This window comes from Psittacula echo (genome assembly GCF_963264785.1).
Source record: "Psittacula echo genome assembly, chromosome: Z".
NCBI lineage: Eukaryota > Metazoa > Chordata > Aves > Psittaciformes > Psittacidae > Psittacula > Psittacula echo.
This window is the reverse complement of record NC_137742.1, coordinates 81,511,113-81,529,799: the sequence shown is the minus strand read 5'-3', so window position 1 is coordinate 81,529,799 and position 18,687 is coordinate 81,511,113. Positions and strand designations below refer to the sequence as shown.

The following is an 18,687-nucleotide window of genomic DNA, read 5'->3' as shown; positions in this document are numbered from 1 at the left end:
TGCAACAGTACCTCTGGAAACCAAAGTAAACTATAGCATGACATGGGTAACAAAGATTTCCAGGACTGAAAATGCAAAGTTTAACTTCGTACAAATGTTATAGCACAGGTGGTCCACATGCATCCAGATCTGCTAGAAAACTAGAAGGCATCAGTATTCAAAAAAATTTGCCCCAAAAGTGCATTGACTCAATGCATCTGACTTCCAGGTTCTGCTAGAGGAAAGTATTAACAACATGGGAGATACTACCATGTAGGGCTCGTGTAGGCTGTGAAGTCTGTACTGCTTCAGTTGCCAGAAAAAAATTTAGGTCAGCACCAAGGGTGAAAACTCAAGATTCAACCAACGCAGTTTGTTTGGAAGCTAACTTAAAAAAATCTAAGCAAAGAGCTTGAATGCCTCTACCATAGTTTCCAGTGTAGCTAATAAAGCCTTCATCTGTTCCCCAGGGAAGAAATCCATATTTGCAGATATTTCCTGAAGAAACTGTGGAAGCTTCTGAAAAGTTTCTAGCTCTCTAAAATATGTATCTACTAGCCAATCTGCAGAAAATGTATTTTTCATCTCACAGTTATCACGAGCCATTACTGGAAGTACATTTGAACAACCTGCATCTCTGAGAGTCAAAGTAAAGGGTGAAGACAGATTATAAACTGAACAAAAATTTAGCAGCATCTTATTAAATAAAATCATCAACAGTTCTCTCTGCTGACTGTAAAAATCTTGATCTGCGCGTTCATAGAAGCTTTCAATGCTCTCTTCTGGATGAACAACATTCAAAAGTTCTTGCTTTACTAGGATGGACTCAACATAATCCAGTGGTAATTTTCCAGTGCAATCCCTCTGCTGTAGAAGGACTGGTCCTGCAGGAAAAATATAAACATTAATAATAACAGTATTAAAATTTGGCAGCCAAACAAGATTCCCCCTCAACCCTCCTCCCCAAAAGCTAGAAGTCAGTTTAAATTCCTTTTTGTTATGTTATGTTGATGTAACTGATAAGTCACACATTTACAATAAAATCTAGAACATGCAAAGAGATCATTTGTAACAATTTCTTTTCAGTATTGTCTTAATTTACAAAGAGTATGTAAAAACTTAATGTTATTACTGCTGTAAAATTCTATCAAGCCTTTTATAGACCAGGTTATTTGCAGACACTGACTCCATGGTGTTCCTACTATGATGGTCTTTATTCTACTGGTCCAGATGCTGTGGACAACCTTGTCTTAGAATATGCAACAAGGCAAACTATTGAGGTAGGAATCTTGGTCTCTCCCAACAAGTGCATTTCAAAATTTGATCTTAACAGAATTATGAAATGCAAAAAGTAATCACTCAAATAATTTTAAAGCAAGTAAATGGGACATGTTTTACTTGTTCAGATTTTACTACATTCTTCTGGCATTTCCTGTTTATTAGTACAATGAAGCTATTAATATTTAAACAGTTTACAGATGACTTCATAAGCTTAAGAAAGGCTGAACCAGCAAGAAAAAATGAAGGCAGTTAATATGCTACAGGCGGTGGTTTTCAAAGATGAATATATCAGGAATCCTCTTACATGTGGGTTACTGTGCTAAAGGAACGATGTCATTTTAACTTAAATACAGTTTTAGAAATATGTTTTAATAACAAGAGGTAATTCACTGCATTATATTACTGTAATTAATGCACTGCATTACTTTGCCTCGATCTTCACTGGCAAAGGCTCTGACTGCACCACCCAAGTCTTGGAAGGCGGACGCAGGGACTGCAAGAATGAAGACCCTAGGCCCACTGTAGGAGAGGATCTGGTTCGAGATCATCTTAAGAACCTAAACGTACACAAGTCCATGGGACCTGATGAAATCCATCTGCGGGTCCTGAAAGAGCTGACAAATGAAGTTGCTAAGCCACTATCCATCATATTTGAAAAATCATGGCAGTCAGGTGAAGTTCCCAGTGACTGGAAAAAGGGAAATATAACCCCCATTTTCAAGAAGGGGAAAATGGATGACCCGGGGAATTAAGACCAGTCAGTCTCACCTCTGTGCTTGGCAAAATCTTTGAACAGATTCTCCTGGAAGGCATGCTAAGGCACATGAAAAACAAGGAGGTGCTTGGTAACAGCTAGCATGGCTTCACTGAGGGGAAATCCTACCTGACCAGTCTGGTGGCCTTCTATGATGGGGCTACAGAACTGATGGACAGGGGCAGAGCAGTTGACATCATCTGCCTGGACTTGTGCAAAGTGTTTGACACTGCCCCACACAACATCCTTCTCTCTAAATTGGAGAGACATCAATTTGATGGGTGGACCACTCGGTGGATAAAGAACTGGCTGGATGGCCGCACGCAAAGAGTTGTGGTCAATGGCTCAATGTCCGGCTGGAGACCGGTAACGAGTGGTGTCCCTGAGGGATCGGTGTTGGGACCGGTCTTGTTCAACATCTTTGTCGGTGACATGAACAGTGGGATTGAGTGTGACCTCAGCAAGTTTGCCGATGACACCAAGCTGTGTGGTTCGGTTGATACACTGGAGGGAAGGAATGCCATCCAGAGAGACCTCGACACACTTGTGAGGTGGGCTGATGCCAACCTGATGAAGTTTAACCATGCCAAGTGCAAGGTCCTACACCTGGGTCGGAGCAATCCCAGGCACAGCTACAGGTTGGGCAGAGAAGAGATTCAGAGCAGCCCTGCGGAGAAGGACTCGGGGGTGGTGGTCCATGAGAAAATTAACATGAGCCTGCTTCAGTGTGCGCTCGCAGCCCAGAAAGCCAACTGTATCCTGGGCTGCATCAAGAGGAGCGAGACCAGCAGGTCGAAGGATGTGATCCTGCCCCTCTCCTCTGCTCTCGTGAGACCTCACTTGGAGTATTGTGTGCAGTTCTGGTATCCTCAACATAAAAAAGACATGGAACTGTAGGAACAAGTCCAGAGGAGGGCCACAAGGATGATCAGGGAACTGAAGCATCTCTCGTATGAAGACAGGCTGAGAAAGTTGGGGCTGTTCAGCCTGGAGAAGAGAGGGCTGCGTGGAGACCTCATAGCAGCCTTCCAGTATCTGAAGGGGGCCTACAAGGATGCTGGGGAGGGACTATTCATCAGGGACTGTAGTGACAAGACAAGGCGTAACGGGTTAAAGCTTAAACAGGGGAAGTTTAGATTGGATATAAGGAAGAAATTCTTTACTGTTAGGGTGGTGAGGCACTGGAATGGGTTGCCCAGGGAGGTTGTGAATGCTCCATCCTTGGCGGTGTTCAAGGCCAGGCTGGATGTGGCCTTGGTTGGCATGGTTTAGTGTGAGGTGTCCCTGCCCATGGCAGGGGGGTTGGAACTAGATGATCTTAAGGTCTTTTCCAACCTTAACTATTCTATGATTCTAGTCCATATCCATGCTAGAGGTTGTAAGTTTGATGTGATGAAACCTGTATCATCTTACGCCGTCATGGATTATCCAGTGCAATTAATTTTTGCAAGCTGAAGGTTTCTAGAGAGAGAGGTGTGTTCTAAATTATTGACCTGAGTAAATTCACACTCAATGAGTAACACGCCTTCTATCACAGTCTTGTCAGTTATTTGACAGGCCAAAATCCAGAGTGTGACAAAGGCAAAGATAAGGGTACATGCAACCTCACAGTTGCCAGAAAATGTTGATGAATGCAAGTGCAAGTAGAGCTCTTCCCCTAGGACAACAGGATCATCCACTACCTATTCTTCACAATAGCCTAGAAAAAATGCACATCTGTCAGTGCAATGCCATTTCCAATTGAGGAGCTGAGCTTACTATAATATTGGCTATTGCATCACTTAGACCGATTGAACTGAGCCTAGGTATTGGCTTGGCATGTCAGATACATGGTTCAGTAGATATATAGAACACCTGGGAGCCACACATCTGAGGCTCAGCAAACACAGAGGTAGAACTGCAGGGAAATGTATTGATTATGAGCTGGTGCTTGCACAACAGGCACAGAAATAGCCTTTAGGGGGCAGGAGAAGACTGTAAATACAGAGGGTCTCATGCCAAGAATGAAACAAAATTCTGTTTCTCTACCTTAATTAAGTAATAGGTCATCTAAATACAGTGTATTCTTCTGCTTCATGGGTATACATAGAATGATTTTTATCGAAAAAATCTGGACCTGGTGTATAATGCACAGAGATTAAACTGACAAAGTAGGTTAATGGTAAGGCTATCACAACCATTTGCTTTAGTAAATGAATTAAAAGACAGAAGAATTGCTATCCAAGAACATTCTCTGTAGTTGTTTTTTAAACAACATGGTAAGTTAATTATATTGATACTGTATATTTCAAGACAAGATACAAGTTCCATGTCACTGAACAGAAAATAGTGCTCAAAACATTTATCGTGACTGCCTAAGGGGCAATGTATCTTTTTTTACAAACTAAGACACCCCTCTCACTATTATCCCTAAACAGCAGTTACGATTACAATATAGATTCCTTTCTTAAACTAATTGCCAAGCTAATTGTGTTCTTCAAAGACCATCACATTAATTTTCATAAATGCTGAACAAATTTATGTTGAAATACATGATTATATAGAGATATACTGATCTATTTTTGCATTGTGGTAAAAATAGATCAAAACAAAAGAAAACTCTTAGCTTTGCTGGGTAATCTTTATCTTCATTAATGAGTTCGGAGAATATAGTTACAATGCATATGGTGTAAAATGCAGAAGAAAAACATTACCATATTGTAAAAAATGCGAAAATCCTGGTTAATTTCATATTCAGCAGATCAAGATATGTGTGAAAACAGTATTATTTTTATTGTGACCAAAACAGCTTGGCTTAAAAATGTTTAAAAATAAATATTTCATAATAACATTGTATTTTAAGCAACTATTAAGAAAAACACCACAAACTTCATATGGAATCAGAACAGTGGATAATTTACTTAAATCAGTTTAGCATAAATGCACTCACCCCCATACTGAAGTAGCAGCTTGCCAATTTCTACATGTCCATTTGACAGTGCATCATGCAAAGGAGTCACCCCATCCACTTGACTGAGCAGGTCTACCTCTGGACAACGCTGCAAAATTTCACGGACACACACTGTGCTGCCATGGTTACAGGCTTCATGCAAAGGCGTCCAGCCAGCATAGTCTGAATTATAAATCAAGGGAAGTTTTAAAATGGCAGAAGTAGTACTAAAATGTTAATAATGCAATTCATTAGACAGCAAAGCACTTTGCTTTTTATTATTCATCACAGTGGCAGCTAGTGATTTCAAACCAAGAAATTAGATTGGAAAATACCTGAGAAATATTGAATAGGTATTTAAAAAAATCAACAGAAAATGTGATATTAAAACACACTTCAGCAATAAATTAACCTTTCCTTAATGTTTGCAACAAAGTCTTCATTTTGTGGTATTTAAAGAAATAAAGACAGTTTTAATGGTATAAATATAAACCTTATTACAAAACAGATATCGATACAGTTCTTTACTTAATTTCTTAGTTCCGTAGAGAAAATGAATAACTTACCTTTAACATTAACGTCTCTTCCAGGCAAAGACAGAAGCCGAATCAATCTCTCCACTTTGTTATTTATGCAAGCTATATGCAGGGCTGTCTCTCCTACCATAAAAAATTAATAGATTTCACTAGACTAGGCAATATAGCAAATAAAGAAAATAATCAAAGTGCCTGGAACTAGGAGACCTGGCTATATGCCAGAAAATTCAATAATGAGTAAGATTTTCCTTTATCCTGTTTAACCATCTTTCAAGAAAATTCAAAAAAACCCACAGAGCTTCTGTTCCACCAGAGATCCAGCAATGAAATTGTATTGCAAACGGTTTAACACAGGAATTATCTCCCCCCAGTTCAAGGTTTAAAGCTTCAATCACACTATAAAAGCACCAAGTGATCACAGAACACCAAAAATACTGGGTTTTGAAGCAATAAAACTTTAGAGTGCAGTTGCCCTCCCTTAAATTTATTCATGAGGTTCTGTTAAAATGTATGGTTCTTTTTACACAGCATTTAGAGCTTAATTCAAATGAATGTTTCTGGCTAAGCACGAGCGCCTCTACACACTCAAGTATAATTCAGAACTTCAAATCTGTTAACAGATGGTTTGCTGTTTCTCAATAGGCTGTCTAACTTGGCTACAGTAGCAAGGGAAGGGGGAAAGAGAGAGAAATAAATGAAGAGGTCTTAATAATAATAAAAGCGAGAAAATCCTCTTGAAAATAAAAAAAAATCCCAAGCCTTAATACCATGTAAAGCTGCAGTAGGTGTGAAAAATTGAACAGCAAGCAACTGAGAACTGCTACTTATATGTAAAGACACCATTAGTTTCTACATCATAAAAACTTCAGACCCATTCTAAAACCTGTTTTACTTTCACTAAATGATTATGTTTGAACAAGAGCCAGAGGAAAATCTTGACACCAGGTGAAAAATGATGTAACAAACATCTTGGAAATGAAAAATATCTCAGGCTAAATCTCTCAGCGTTTGTGATAAGATTTAGATGGTGTATTTTATTATATTAATACCTTCACTACATAAATCTGTCAGCTCCATACTCATTCTTGCAACAGAAGATACTACTTACAACATTGGCAGGGAAAGAATAGATAAAAAGTAGTTTGGATTTTTTTCTGCCCTAGTCCTCTAGCTCACTTTTCTTTGTAGAAGTCAGTATGTAATAATTCACATCAATTTTACTTGCAAAAGCAATAAAGAGAAATGGAACAACTTCTAAAAATGCATGGCCAGGCTCTGTTACTGAAGCTCTCTTAAATCCCAAAAGAGGGTTAAGGTTTTTTTGTCCTCCAGTGTCGTAATACAATTATGGGTTTAATTTTTTTAACAATCCCAGCTTGCTTTTGCTAAGTTTTCTTAAGCCTTCTCTTGGGTGTCATATTAATATAATTGTGTTTTAAGTGATATATGTAAATTTCTGATGATGAAGATGACAAAAAGTAGTTCCAGCAAGTAATTCTGTTCAGGTAAAGGCTCATGTAAAGTATGATTTATTAGATTCGTTTACTAAGCTGAAATCAAATCACTGCACTGCTGTTTTATTCCTTAGGTACTTGGGTTCCAGTATAGCTAAGACAAAAGCCAAATGCCTTTCATAGTCTGGGCTGAATGCCTGGGAGAAAACAGTCCATATGCTTAACACAGCTATGTAACATAGCATGCTCCTCAGTCTTTGTTCACAAAATGTCTAGGACTGAAAGAGATGAAGACTGAATTATACTTTCAAATCAGAAGACGTTGATCCTACCAAGCACAGGTTGAGGTGGATTAGCAAAGTAAGGCCGGCAAGACTGGAATGAACTTGCACAAGCTGTACACTGTATTTCATATCTAAGAGGGGGAGGAGACTGATGAAGGCAGCTTTATTCCACCATATATACAATTCCTCCTTTTAACTACACGTCAGAAAAAAAGAATATGAACCATAAGAAAGTAATTTTTGGGTATAAGCCATAATTTTAGTCAGCACTTACCAGGATAAGATTTTTAAACCTGAAACGTGATTCTAACCGTATAAAGTTCTTAACATAAACTAGATATATATAGAATACCTCTAATATTTCTTCTGTTAAAATGTACCTCTTCAGCCAAACGGCAGTGATTCTCTTTGGTATATGCAGCCTCACCTTCTGCTTCTGTTCCAACCATCTGTGTCAATGGAGGGGGCTTCTTTAAGTCACTGAAGACACAGCAAAGCGAACATATCTAAAATCACTATTTCATATTTTCAGATAATGTATGTGTACTTAATGCTTTAAAATACACCATACTTAGATCCTCTATGAATTTCAGAGTAATTTCTGAAACTTAATTACATACTTTTTCATTTAATTATAACTGTATTTAAAACTGTAATAAAATTAAATTACCCACAATTAAACTTTCTTTAAAGTTAATTCTATGAATGGTTCAACTTCTCTATGCACCCTTTAATACTGGGAAAATATAACTACATCAGACTGCATACAGACTGAGACGGATAATAGGGAGAAAGGGGGAACCCCAGCCCAGAGGTGTTACAGGTTTATAATGAAGCTTTCTGACAGTTGCAGTAATTTGTAGACAACAAAACAGGTCATATAAAGTTCAGGAAATGTGTCAGGTCAGATGCTGTCCCCCAAAGCAGAATAAAACTGGTGATGTTATAGGTATTACTTACGGTAGATCAGGCAGCACTTTGACTTCGTTCTTATTGCCATTTAGCATCTGTAATGCCCTTTGAGACTCAGGGCATGGCAACTGCCCTATTTTCTTTGTTTTATGTATCTCTCTTGCTTCATGCATTCCTACCTCTTGCAAAACGGGCAAATAGGAACTGACCTGTTGCAAAAGTAACATTTTCAATTATTTTGCATACACTAAATTAAAATGCAGTCAATTTTCTTTTGTCACCCATGATGCATCCATCCACATCCATCCACACCATCCACAGCTTGCAGTACCTACATTTTTAAAAATACGATCCTAAGTGATGGCTATATAGATTGTTTAAAGCTGTCTTCTGCAATCTTCGTGTTCTTGCAATTCACTCTTTATGCTGGCCTTAGAGGTGGGTGGGTTGTGTCTGAGCAAGAAAGCAGGAAATTCTAGACTTCTGACATAGATCTTTGGTTGCTGAGAAAATTTTGATCACTTTAGCTGGATGTAAGACTGAAGTAAAGCTAATTGGTTCTCATGTACTTAATGAAAATACTTACAAGCTTCCTGCTCACAACCCAGGGAGCAAAACCCAGGGGGTAATTTGGTAAAAAAATACTTACTCCCCTCCTTCATCTCTTCTAAGATGAGGGCCTGGATTAAGCCCTTAAGCCTTGCGAGTGCAATAAGCTAGCTCTTTCTTAGGTGCTGTCCCATTAGTAGCATAGCTTTGGACATTGTAGATATGGCTTCTTTCTTGTTACAGAGCTTCCAACCCACCTACACCACTCATTTTAAAAAGCCTTGTGAGTTTCTGCAGTTTTGCAAAAGCAAAGGAAAAAGTCGACTGAGGAGACTCATTCAATGATTGCACAATAGTAATACATGAAGAAAGATATTAAAGAAGGCTTTGTGTATCTAGCAGATCACTGTAGATTCTGCAGGCAACTTGCAATGGGTGAAGGACACCTTAATTGCACCTTCACTTTACATTTACCATCAGAGAGTAGCAGGTCACCATTTAAAGCCATAGAAGAGCCTAGCTGATAAGATGCTGTACGAGAAGAGCTGGCAAAATTGGACAATAGTATTTATTATAAGGAACGAGAAAGAAGGCACAGTAATGCCAAGGAAGCCATAAAAAGCACATGAACTTGTTTCAAGCACTACAAAAATTTACATTTAAGTAGCTGCAGAGAGTGATCAGTAGTCATGGCAATACTAAAAATAGCAATTGCTGCAGCATATGTGCTGGCAACATATGTTAAATATTAGACATAGAGTTGGTTTATTTTTAAAATTCTGACAGTCCTTTGCTCAAGCTCTGTTTAAACATGACATATTAATAAACAATGTTCTCTATTCACAATAGCTCATGTAAAATTCAGGAAAACTTATGTATGGCAAATATATAAAAGTGTAAATTCCTTTTTCTTTGACTCCACCTGGAGAATTTTAGGACATACAGAAACAGTTCTGGATTCCATGTTCTGTTTATTCATTAGTATTAAGATTATTGAAATGAAGCTCCCTGATTAGCCTGCATCCTGCCAGTAGTCATGGTTTTGAGAATTTCTTTCAGTTTTCACCATATATTTCTTCATCAGCTATCAGAAATTGTGATTTGAAGGCAGGAAAAGGTTTGCAAGTAGGAGAAAGTTCTTAAGAGGAAAAAATCACAAGAAAACACTATCATTCAAATTCATAAAATCTTGTATGTAACAAATGCTTAGACCCAACAAATAATAGACCATCATCTCTGCAAAAAAAAATGAAGGAAAATATAACCGAGGAAAATCACACACATTTTCCTTAATTACAAATGTAACACTGCAATAAAGTGTTTACATCAGAGATTATTTTAAAAAGCTTTCATCGTGACCTTTAATGTTAACTGAATGTAAATAGATGACTTGGGTGTTACAAATTCTTTGGTAAGAAAAATCTTATCATTGTTTTTAAATTCAGGTCTCCATCAAAGAGAAATTTAAATGCAGTGCAGTCTACCTACAGGTGGAAGACAACACATGCCATGAGCAAGACCTTAAACCACAAAAGAAAGATATTTTGCAAGACTTCCACAAATCCAATTACTTGTAAAATACTTGAGTGTGATGTTAGATAGATGAGTTACTTACTATTTTCTGAAGAGAAAGAGGTTCCATAGAAATAGTTATATTCCTCTGTAAACACAGTTTTTTAAAAACTGCTTCTGCAACAAACATTTGAAGCCAGAGGGATGGTATGGAACAAATGAACATTTCTAATTCATGCACTGAAAAATCTGGATAAAAACATAGGGAATAGGGGGGAAGAGAAAGCCTTAAAATAAGAATATACAAACCTGTACATATAGAGTTATCTAGAAGATAGCTCTCCCAGACTTTTTTTTGTTCCTGCTATTGCAGATTCAGAAGCTAGTCTCTATGAAAAATACTAAAAATGCTCATATTAAAAAAGATTATATCCATCATTTGATAATAAGACCAGCTTCTAAGAGAATGGTCAACACATTTTAAAAGGCAAAGCACCACTTTTACGTGAAACTTTTAAAAAAACTTCACTCTAAATACAATCTTAGACAAGTTACATCTTGGTTTTGAAAATGATTTATTTGGAAAGTTACGCAAGCAATCACCTTTAAAATCTGTAAGTGACACAATACAAACGCAATTCAGACAAAATGCGTAACACATGAACAAAGAACAAGTAATGCAGGGTGATCTATAAACTCTACATTAAAAATGACTAAGCAAATTTTAACTCCATTCAGATCTGCCAAATAGTTCATACTGTTTAAAAAACAACCAACCAACCAAAAACCAGGCAATGGCTGAAGAATATATATCTACTTCAATATATATGGCATATATCTGGGCTACCTTTCCTTGTTTTTGGAAAAGGAGACAGAATGACTGATTTTTCTTATAGGGGTAAGAATTTGTATTTTGATTCCAGCAAATTAATTTTTTTCAAAATAGCAACTGAAACAGGTGGAAAGCAAGGGCTGTCATGAGGAAGAAAGTCTTTACTGTATTAAGGGACTACTCTATCCTGCTAAATAGTAGTCATACATTTACTGTTAGACATTAATTGTAGGCTCAATCAAAAGAGAAACAAAAGTTTTGAGAGTACAGACCTTTTCTCCTCCAAAAGCAACAGAATGTAGGAGAACTCTGCAACAGTTTAAAAGACTTTAAGCACTGTGAACTGAACCAAGCAGCAGTGATCAGCAGTAGGTCAAATAACCTTCACTCTTTATAACCAGACTGTGAATGTTGTTCTTGTGAATCCTCTCAATAAAGGAGAGCATAGAAAGTATAATTTTCCATTTGTGTACTGGAAAGTAAGAAAGTCTTACAGAAATACATATCCAAGATTCTTCCTATTACATGACAGTTAGAAAATCTGTTGGAAAGATGGCACAGTAGCAGGTACTAAAAGCCCCATTGATTTCAATACTATAAAGTTCCAACTGATTTGGCCTTCTATGATCTAAAGGAGGCTATAAAGAAGGCTATAAAGGAGCCCTGATGATTTGCTTTCTGTAAGACTGGAGTAGAGCTATTTGTCTAGAGACTAAGATTTTAGTTTTATTTTTTTCAGGATAGTTCTTCTCAAGTGTCCAAGGAGAAGAAGACACTTTAAATGAAGCCTATGTACACCTACTTCTAGACAAAATGATGACTTAAACCAGGACGTCCATATTTCATAACTGGGGGGAAGTTTTGGTTGGAATTAAGTTTGAAAATTAAATTAAAGCATTCAGTAGTTTTCTTAAGATTATTTTTTTCTCGTCTTTTGAGTTCCTCATTCTATAGTTGCTAAAAGGACAGATATCTCGACAAACATGTCATGTTAAAAGATATTTGAGTTGTTACATTTCTTCTTATCTAGTATATTTAACGAGGAGGAACAATACTGATTCATTTGGTTAGTTGGAATTTTCCTCCCCTTCCCCCCAGATAAAGTCCGTTAAGGATGTGGAATGAAACACTGAAATGTGTCTGCGTGGGTCAAAAAGCTCAGCATAGCTTCTGGACTCATGGTTGAAGTGTCTTTAGTAAAAAAAAATCAAGTTTGTGGAGTGAAACATTTCATCTGAGAACCTGCCTTAGCTAAGCTATCTCCAATTGCCTCTCTGAAGTTATGGTTTATTATCATATGCTTTCAGCTCTTCCTAAACTTACAGGAGAGATCCAAAGATTTTCCAAAGATTTTTTTTTTTTTACTTCTTTTATTCTTTATACTGTGTGGTCGTGCTTTCACATTAACACCTACTGAGATTTATTTAGAAGGATTTTAATATGAAAGCCTGTTCCATTTGATCTTGGGACAGAGAGATAGACATACACAACAAAACACAATAAAACAGTTTCCTGCATACATACACATCATACCATAAGAGTGCACATATGCAACAGAAGGTAAAATAAAACTTGGAAGTAAACTGAGGATTTTACTGAGGACATTAGTATGTCTGATTAAAAGACTTTGAGGGGCCTTTCAAATACTCACCATCACATGCAATGGCGAGGTACTGTGCCAAATCATCAGATATTTGATGGAACACATTTCTGTCCATAAGCAAACTTGAGATGATCCAATATTCCACTACAGTTCCAAGAATTGCATTTAATAGACCACCTACTTCACGTATGAAAGCCTACATAAAAAAAAAAGATAGAAAAAGGTTATCTATAGACCTGTAGCGTATAACAAATTGACATAGATAATATACCAGTAATAACACTAGAGAACTTTAGATAAAGACCACTCTGATGCCACATCACTTTTTTACTGTTTTTCCTTTTTCTGCTCCAAGGTTAACTGTTGCAGACAGGTCAACAACATTAATATGCTATTGATGCCATATCAGTTAAGACTTGGCACTGAATAAATATGTTATCTGAAAACATGCTGTCTAAACCAATATGCACAATGGGATTAAAGTTTGCCAGTTGGTGGGATCAGGAAACTTTCTTCTGCTACCAAAAATTCCAAAGAGACTAGCAGCTGCAAATTTAGAAACAGCATACATATGAGAATTAGCCTTACCTTTTTCTCCCCTGAACCTGCACAAAATGGTCATGATACAAAAGCCAAAGTGTATTTTTTGCAGGAGGCATCAAGACAATACATCATAATGTGAGACAGATGAATATATTTGTTCACCCACATGAGTAAAATGTGGGTAAAAGGTGTGGGGAGCAAAAGCTGACCTTGAGGCAGCAAATTCAAATACTGACTGTTAATACTGCAGATATTAATGTTTTGCAGTCACATATATAGCTGCATAATAAATGTGGCTGGTACACTAGTTGCAACTACATTTGCTCAGCTAAGTATCTCTGCACACTGACAAACTATGTACTGCCAACTGGTGTAGGCTTGGTTGCCATTTTGGTAAAACAAAGGTAATACAAAACAAGAGCTTCTTAGTATCTTGAAATGGTTCAATGCCACATAGGAGGAAGTCCTCCAATTTACTGAAATCATCATCTGTTCTGAAAATATTTTCACATTCAACCCCAAATCAATACAAACATAGTAATGAAAACACATGCAAAATTAAAAACGAAAAAGAAGCAAGCATTTCCATTAAACATAGGAATTGTTACCATGTATGACAGTGCCAAGGCCTTGTCTTTGTTCTACTCTGCCCTCACAGCAAGAAGCTGGGAGGCGGCACAGCCAGGACAGCTGACCCAAAATGACCATGAGATATCCCATGCCATAGAGTGTTATGTGCAGCAATAAAAGCGGGGGAAAGTGTATGAAAGGGGGGACATTTGGGGTTATGGTGACAGCCTTGCCAAGTAACCACTACACATAATGAAGCCCTGATTTCCAGGAAGCGGCTGGACATCTGCCTGCTGATGGGAAGCACTGAATTAATTCCTTGTTTTGCTTTGCTTGTGCACGCAGCTTTGCTTCACTTACTAAACTGCCTTCATCTCAACCCATGATTTTTCTAGTTTCTCCCCTTCCAATTCTCTCCATCATCCGACTACAGGGCTGGTGAATGAGAGGCTGAGTGGGCACTTACCTGCCAGCTAGAGTCAACCCACTACAACATGCACAGGAGATAAAGTAAGATCCAGGTAAACCTTTTTCCAAAATTCTCTTCCTTGTTCTTATTGTTGAGAATCAAAGCTATCTAACTAAGAAAAGCACTGAAGTGGGAAGAGGCTGTTGACTGTGTTAGCATTCAAAGATCACATCAGTACAACTGATGCCTGCCAGCTTATCAAATACAATTCCTACATTGCTGTTCCATTTAATGCTTTGCCAAGTACAGCACGGCAGTGACAGAAGTTTCACAGTGTGTTTTAGTACACATAAAAGTTTTTACAGGAAAGCTTTTAAGTCATAGGAAAATTCATCTTAACTTTTTTTGAGTTACAGAGTTATTTTAGTTATTCTTAACAGTTCTTTTTCATATGGTGTAAATGCAGTACTTTGAAAGTGCCTAAAACATACTTCAAAGAAAACTAATGGAAGTGACAGCTAGACCAAAAAGACATTTAGATCTATAAATTTACACCACACAAACTTATACCAGGTAATGTTACTTGAAACAGGGAAGAAGACAAATAGAAATGTGCAGGATGATACAATTAAAAAATGGAATTAATGTATTTTTCACTTGTCAGGCTATGCAAGACAGCTGTTTTTGGAAAAAACCCCCCACCAGTAGTATCAGGAATGAAAAACATTTCTGTGGCATTATGAAAAGCCATGCAATCGCTCAATGCTACTCAAAGTGTTGTACGCAATATACAGGTTGCTTCATAAATTCTTACACTGAATTAACAGCTTTGATTCAAGGAACCTTGACCCAGGAGTTTCTGTATCAAACCTATTTAAATAATGTAATAAATTTAAAATATTATTTATATTAGAAGTACATTTGATATTAATCTGAAGATCTCAAGTTGTGAAAAAACTTGTATGTTATTTGGCAGTGCATTTTTAACTCCGAGTATACTATATCAGTACTTTCAGATATTTGTAAGATAAACTAACATCTATCAAACACTAGGAAGCAAATGCAATTATATATGTAACTTAAGACTTTACAGCCCTTCATTCTTTCTTTTTCTTTTTTTCTGATGTAGGTTATAATAGATCTCAAAAGTAACATACCTTCAGAGTAAGTAAGCCAAGGAAGCCAGTAACTCAGAATTTCAGCACGGATTTTCACAGTTAGAATATTACAAGTGCTTCTGGATTGCTCTTTCTACACCCACATACACACACATGTATATTTATAGAACATAACTTTGCAACAAACAGCAATGGAAGTGAGGAAACATATACAGTATTTTCCCTCTAGTGATGATTTGCTGCAATCTTAGAATCAATCTGATTCTAAAAAGCTAAAGAAGAAAAAAATAATTTCCCACTTTTACCATGTAGGAAAGAATGTGTTAGATATATCCCAATAAAAATCAAATTATTTACCTGTTTTTATTTACAGATATTTTCATTGGAGAACTGCACGGAAGTTGAGTATATTAAAACTGGCTTGCTTGTTTCTTCCCACCAGCTAACACGCTCGTAAAACTGGGAAACACGGTCACCACTTTACACTGTGCTATAAAACACTTAATTTCTGTGCCCATGCAGATAATAAGACTATTCCGAGCCATTACTTCCATTTATCCTTCTGAATGGCCTTACATGATTCTCACCAATGTATTGCCTCTTAAGCAAAGAGCGTTTAAAAACCAAAACTGATAACAATGACTCACATCCTTAAACTCAAGACAGGAAGGGAAATTTCACACCCAATATGCTATATTTAATGAAATGGAAATACTCTGGTTTTACTTATGCATCTCTAAAATAATAAAAAAATAAAAAAATAGGGAGAGAAAAAAAAAATCATAGGTGGGGAGGATTTTCTCCTTTGGCTTTCTGAATGACCTTTTCAACTATGTCATGGAATTTTAAATGAGTCTCTGAATACATGGAAAAATCAGCATATCAAATTTTAGTATAACAAAACTGAGAGTGCAGAAAATGATAATTACTATTTTTGAATGTAAAAATATAGTATTTTGTTTCAGAGTTAATTCTTGCCCAAAAATGCAAACAGAAAGAAAGTGAAATATGAAATTAAAGAATAAAGCTGTAAGAAAGAACATACAACACTACAGATATATGAGTCAACAAGGTGCTTTTTAGGGCTAGAATTCATATCTCCAGGGATATTATACAAATTCTTATATACACGTACAATACAAACTAAATTGAAGGCAACTTAATTGCTGTTCTGTGACCTGCTGACCAGCAGGACATTGACCTGAAAGATACTGAGTGTTCTGTATACCACCTCTTTCTTTTCAAAAGCCAGAGGCCTTGTAAGTACAATTCTTACATACTACAAAGTACAATAATTATATACATGTATATAAAGAAAATAGAATCTAAACAAGAGGTAGGTCTCTATGTTTTATGTTCTGTTTTATTCTTTATTTTTCATATAAGTATTACACTCTATCTGACACAAGTGATTATTCTGCTTATGCAAAGAATGGTTTATGAAAAAGGTATGGCTTAAAGTGCTGGAACTTATCAAAGGAAGGCATAGTAGAAAAAAGAAAATGGTGCCTATACTTGAACTGCAGATTCAACACCAGGAAACATATGAAAGCAGTCTCATTTTCCAAAGAAACAGAATGGCCACTGACACCAGCTGAATGCAAGCCTGCTTGGTGCTCAGTACCTTTGAAAAGGTAGGTTGTTTAAATATAAATACAGGTATAGAAGCCCAATTTTAGGCACTTTTTTAATATCTTGACCAAGGATAAAAGGCAGCACTGTTTCAGAACGTCTTGCTTTGATAGCCCTCAAAAAAGGTAGGAGGTCTGGCTAGGTAAGATGAGTGAAGCTCTCATTATGTTTAATCTTTCTTCTTTCTTAACATAATGAAGAACTACTAGGTATTGTATTAAAAGTGCTTTTTTCTCTGGAACACTTCATTTTCTATTGTTGTTCTGTTATTGTGCTGAAAAAATGAATGAAGTATCTATTTATTCTATGCTTTCACAATAATTTAAAAGAGAACGCAGAGACAGCAGTAAGTTTGTATTTTATGTGAGACTCTAGAAGTCAAAGATGTTTTACAAGGCCTCTAGCTTCTGAAAAGAAAGAGATGGTACAGAGGACACTCGGTATCTTTCAGGTTAATGTCCTGCTGGCCAGCAGGTCACAGAACAGCAATTAAGTTGCCTTCAATTCCGTTTTTCTGAAAAGACCTAGGGAAGATACCAAATGAAACTAAGGGACTTCGAAAGAAAACTGGGGCATTTATTAAAATAAAATAATGCATATCTGTAGAAAATAAAAAAAAAAACAACCAAAACCATTAGTTTTGTCAGCTATCACCTTCCAACATTTCCTGAATACAATCACTGTAAAATAAGATAATCACCTTTTCCGTTACACCTTATTGTTTGACAGGATGTGTTAAGTTGGTGTCCCTAATGACCACAGTAATACCTGCTGGTAAGGGCATGTGAACATCTAAATGCAGCCAACAAACTACTCATGATTCGTTTCTTCTCTACAGATCAATATGAGAATCTTACGGATCAATTCATTTCCTTTAGTGGAGCAAAAACCAGCATGCTTCACAACAAAAGGCAGTTATAACAAGCAGCTGTGATACTTACATATAATTCCTCACAAAGGAACGAACAAAGAAATGCCTTTAAAAAAATGTCAGTCTTCATTATTTTAAAGCATAAAATTCATACTCACATCATTTTTTCTTTTCAATTCTCTATGGGAAAGTATGACCCAATCTGCTAAAATATTTACGTTTTTGGTAAAAAGCACTGAGGTTTCACTTCCCAGCCAAAAGGTCTTTAGAAGAACTGTCTGTGGCCTGACTTGCTGATGCTGTGAATTGGTCCCTTCAACCAAACTGCATAAAAAGAAAGTGAAAAAACTTAAATCTTTATGCTGTTTTGATTACTGTAGTTACCAGACAGAAACGCTGTCTTCTGTCAAAACACACACAGGTTTGGCAATTTTTAAATGTGGAAAGATCAGACACAATTTCTGATGAATAGTAAGTAAGATAATGATGACTATTACAGTCAGACTGAAGGAATTCTAATATTGTGCTAATATTACATAAAGTAAAGGCTGCTTTTACTGTATAAAGGCAGAGCAAAACCAAGACTATTTTCATACTTGATAAACTAAGGAAAGGTAATTGTTTCACCAGCAAAAGATAAAGGTTAATTGAATAAGAAAGGAAAAAATCAGTATGTTCAAAATACTGCTTGTCTACCTTAAAGAATGAATACCAAAGCATTGCAAAGCTAAAAATACAACCTTATGAGCAAAATGAAATGCTAACTGAAACTTGTAATATAGTGAAATAACAGGCTGGTAAAAGTTATGTCATGACCTTAAGTCATGATTATGAAAAAACCTATACAAATTACAGTAAGCATATTAAGATTTTAAAAATACAAAAGGAAATGCTAAACTGCCATCTCTGTAGAACATTA

At 36.5% G+C, this 18,687-nt stretch overlaps 1 protein-coding gene across 1 annotated transcript in view; it reads right to left on the bottom strand.

The window, feature by feature from the left end:
- Positions 1-378: 378 nt before the first annotated feature.
- Positions 379-18,687, bottom strand: part of SLF1 (SMC5-SMC6 complex localization factor 1) — a gene marked incomplete at both ends in the record, with an annotated part of 38,610 nt that continues 20,301 nt past the window's right edge. The window contains 8 exons of the mRNA XM_080638348.1: positions 379-863; positions 4,944-5,126; positions 5,510-5,602; positions 7,570-7,697; positions 8,178-8,338; positions 10,294-10,439; positions 12,674-12,821; positions 17,927-18,092. Coding sequence (XP_080494474.1) covers positions 379-863; positions 4,944-5,126; positions 5,510-5,602; positions 7,570-7,697; positions 8,178-8,338; positions 10,294-10,439; positions 12,674-12,821; positions 17,927-18,092 — 1,510 coding nt within the window. The remainder of the gene's footprint in view (positions 864-4,943; positions 5,127-5,509; positions 5,603-7,569; positions 7,698-8,177; positions 8,339-10,293; positions 10,440-12,673; positions 12,822-17,926; positions 18,093-18,687) is intronic.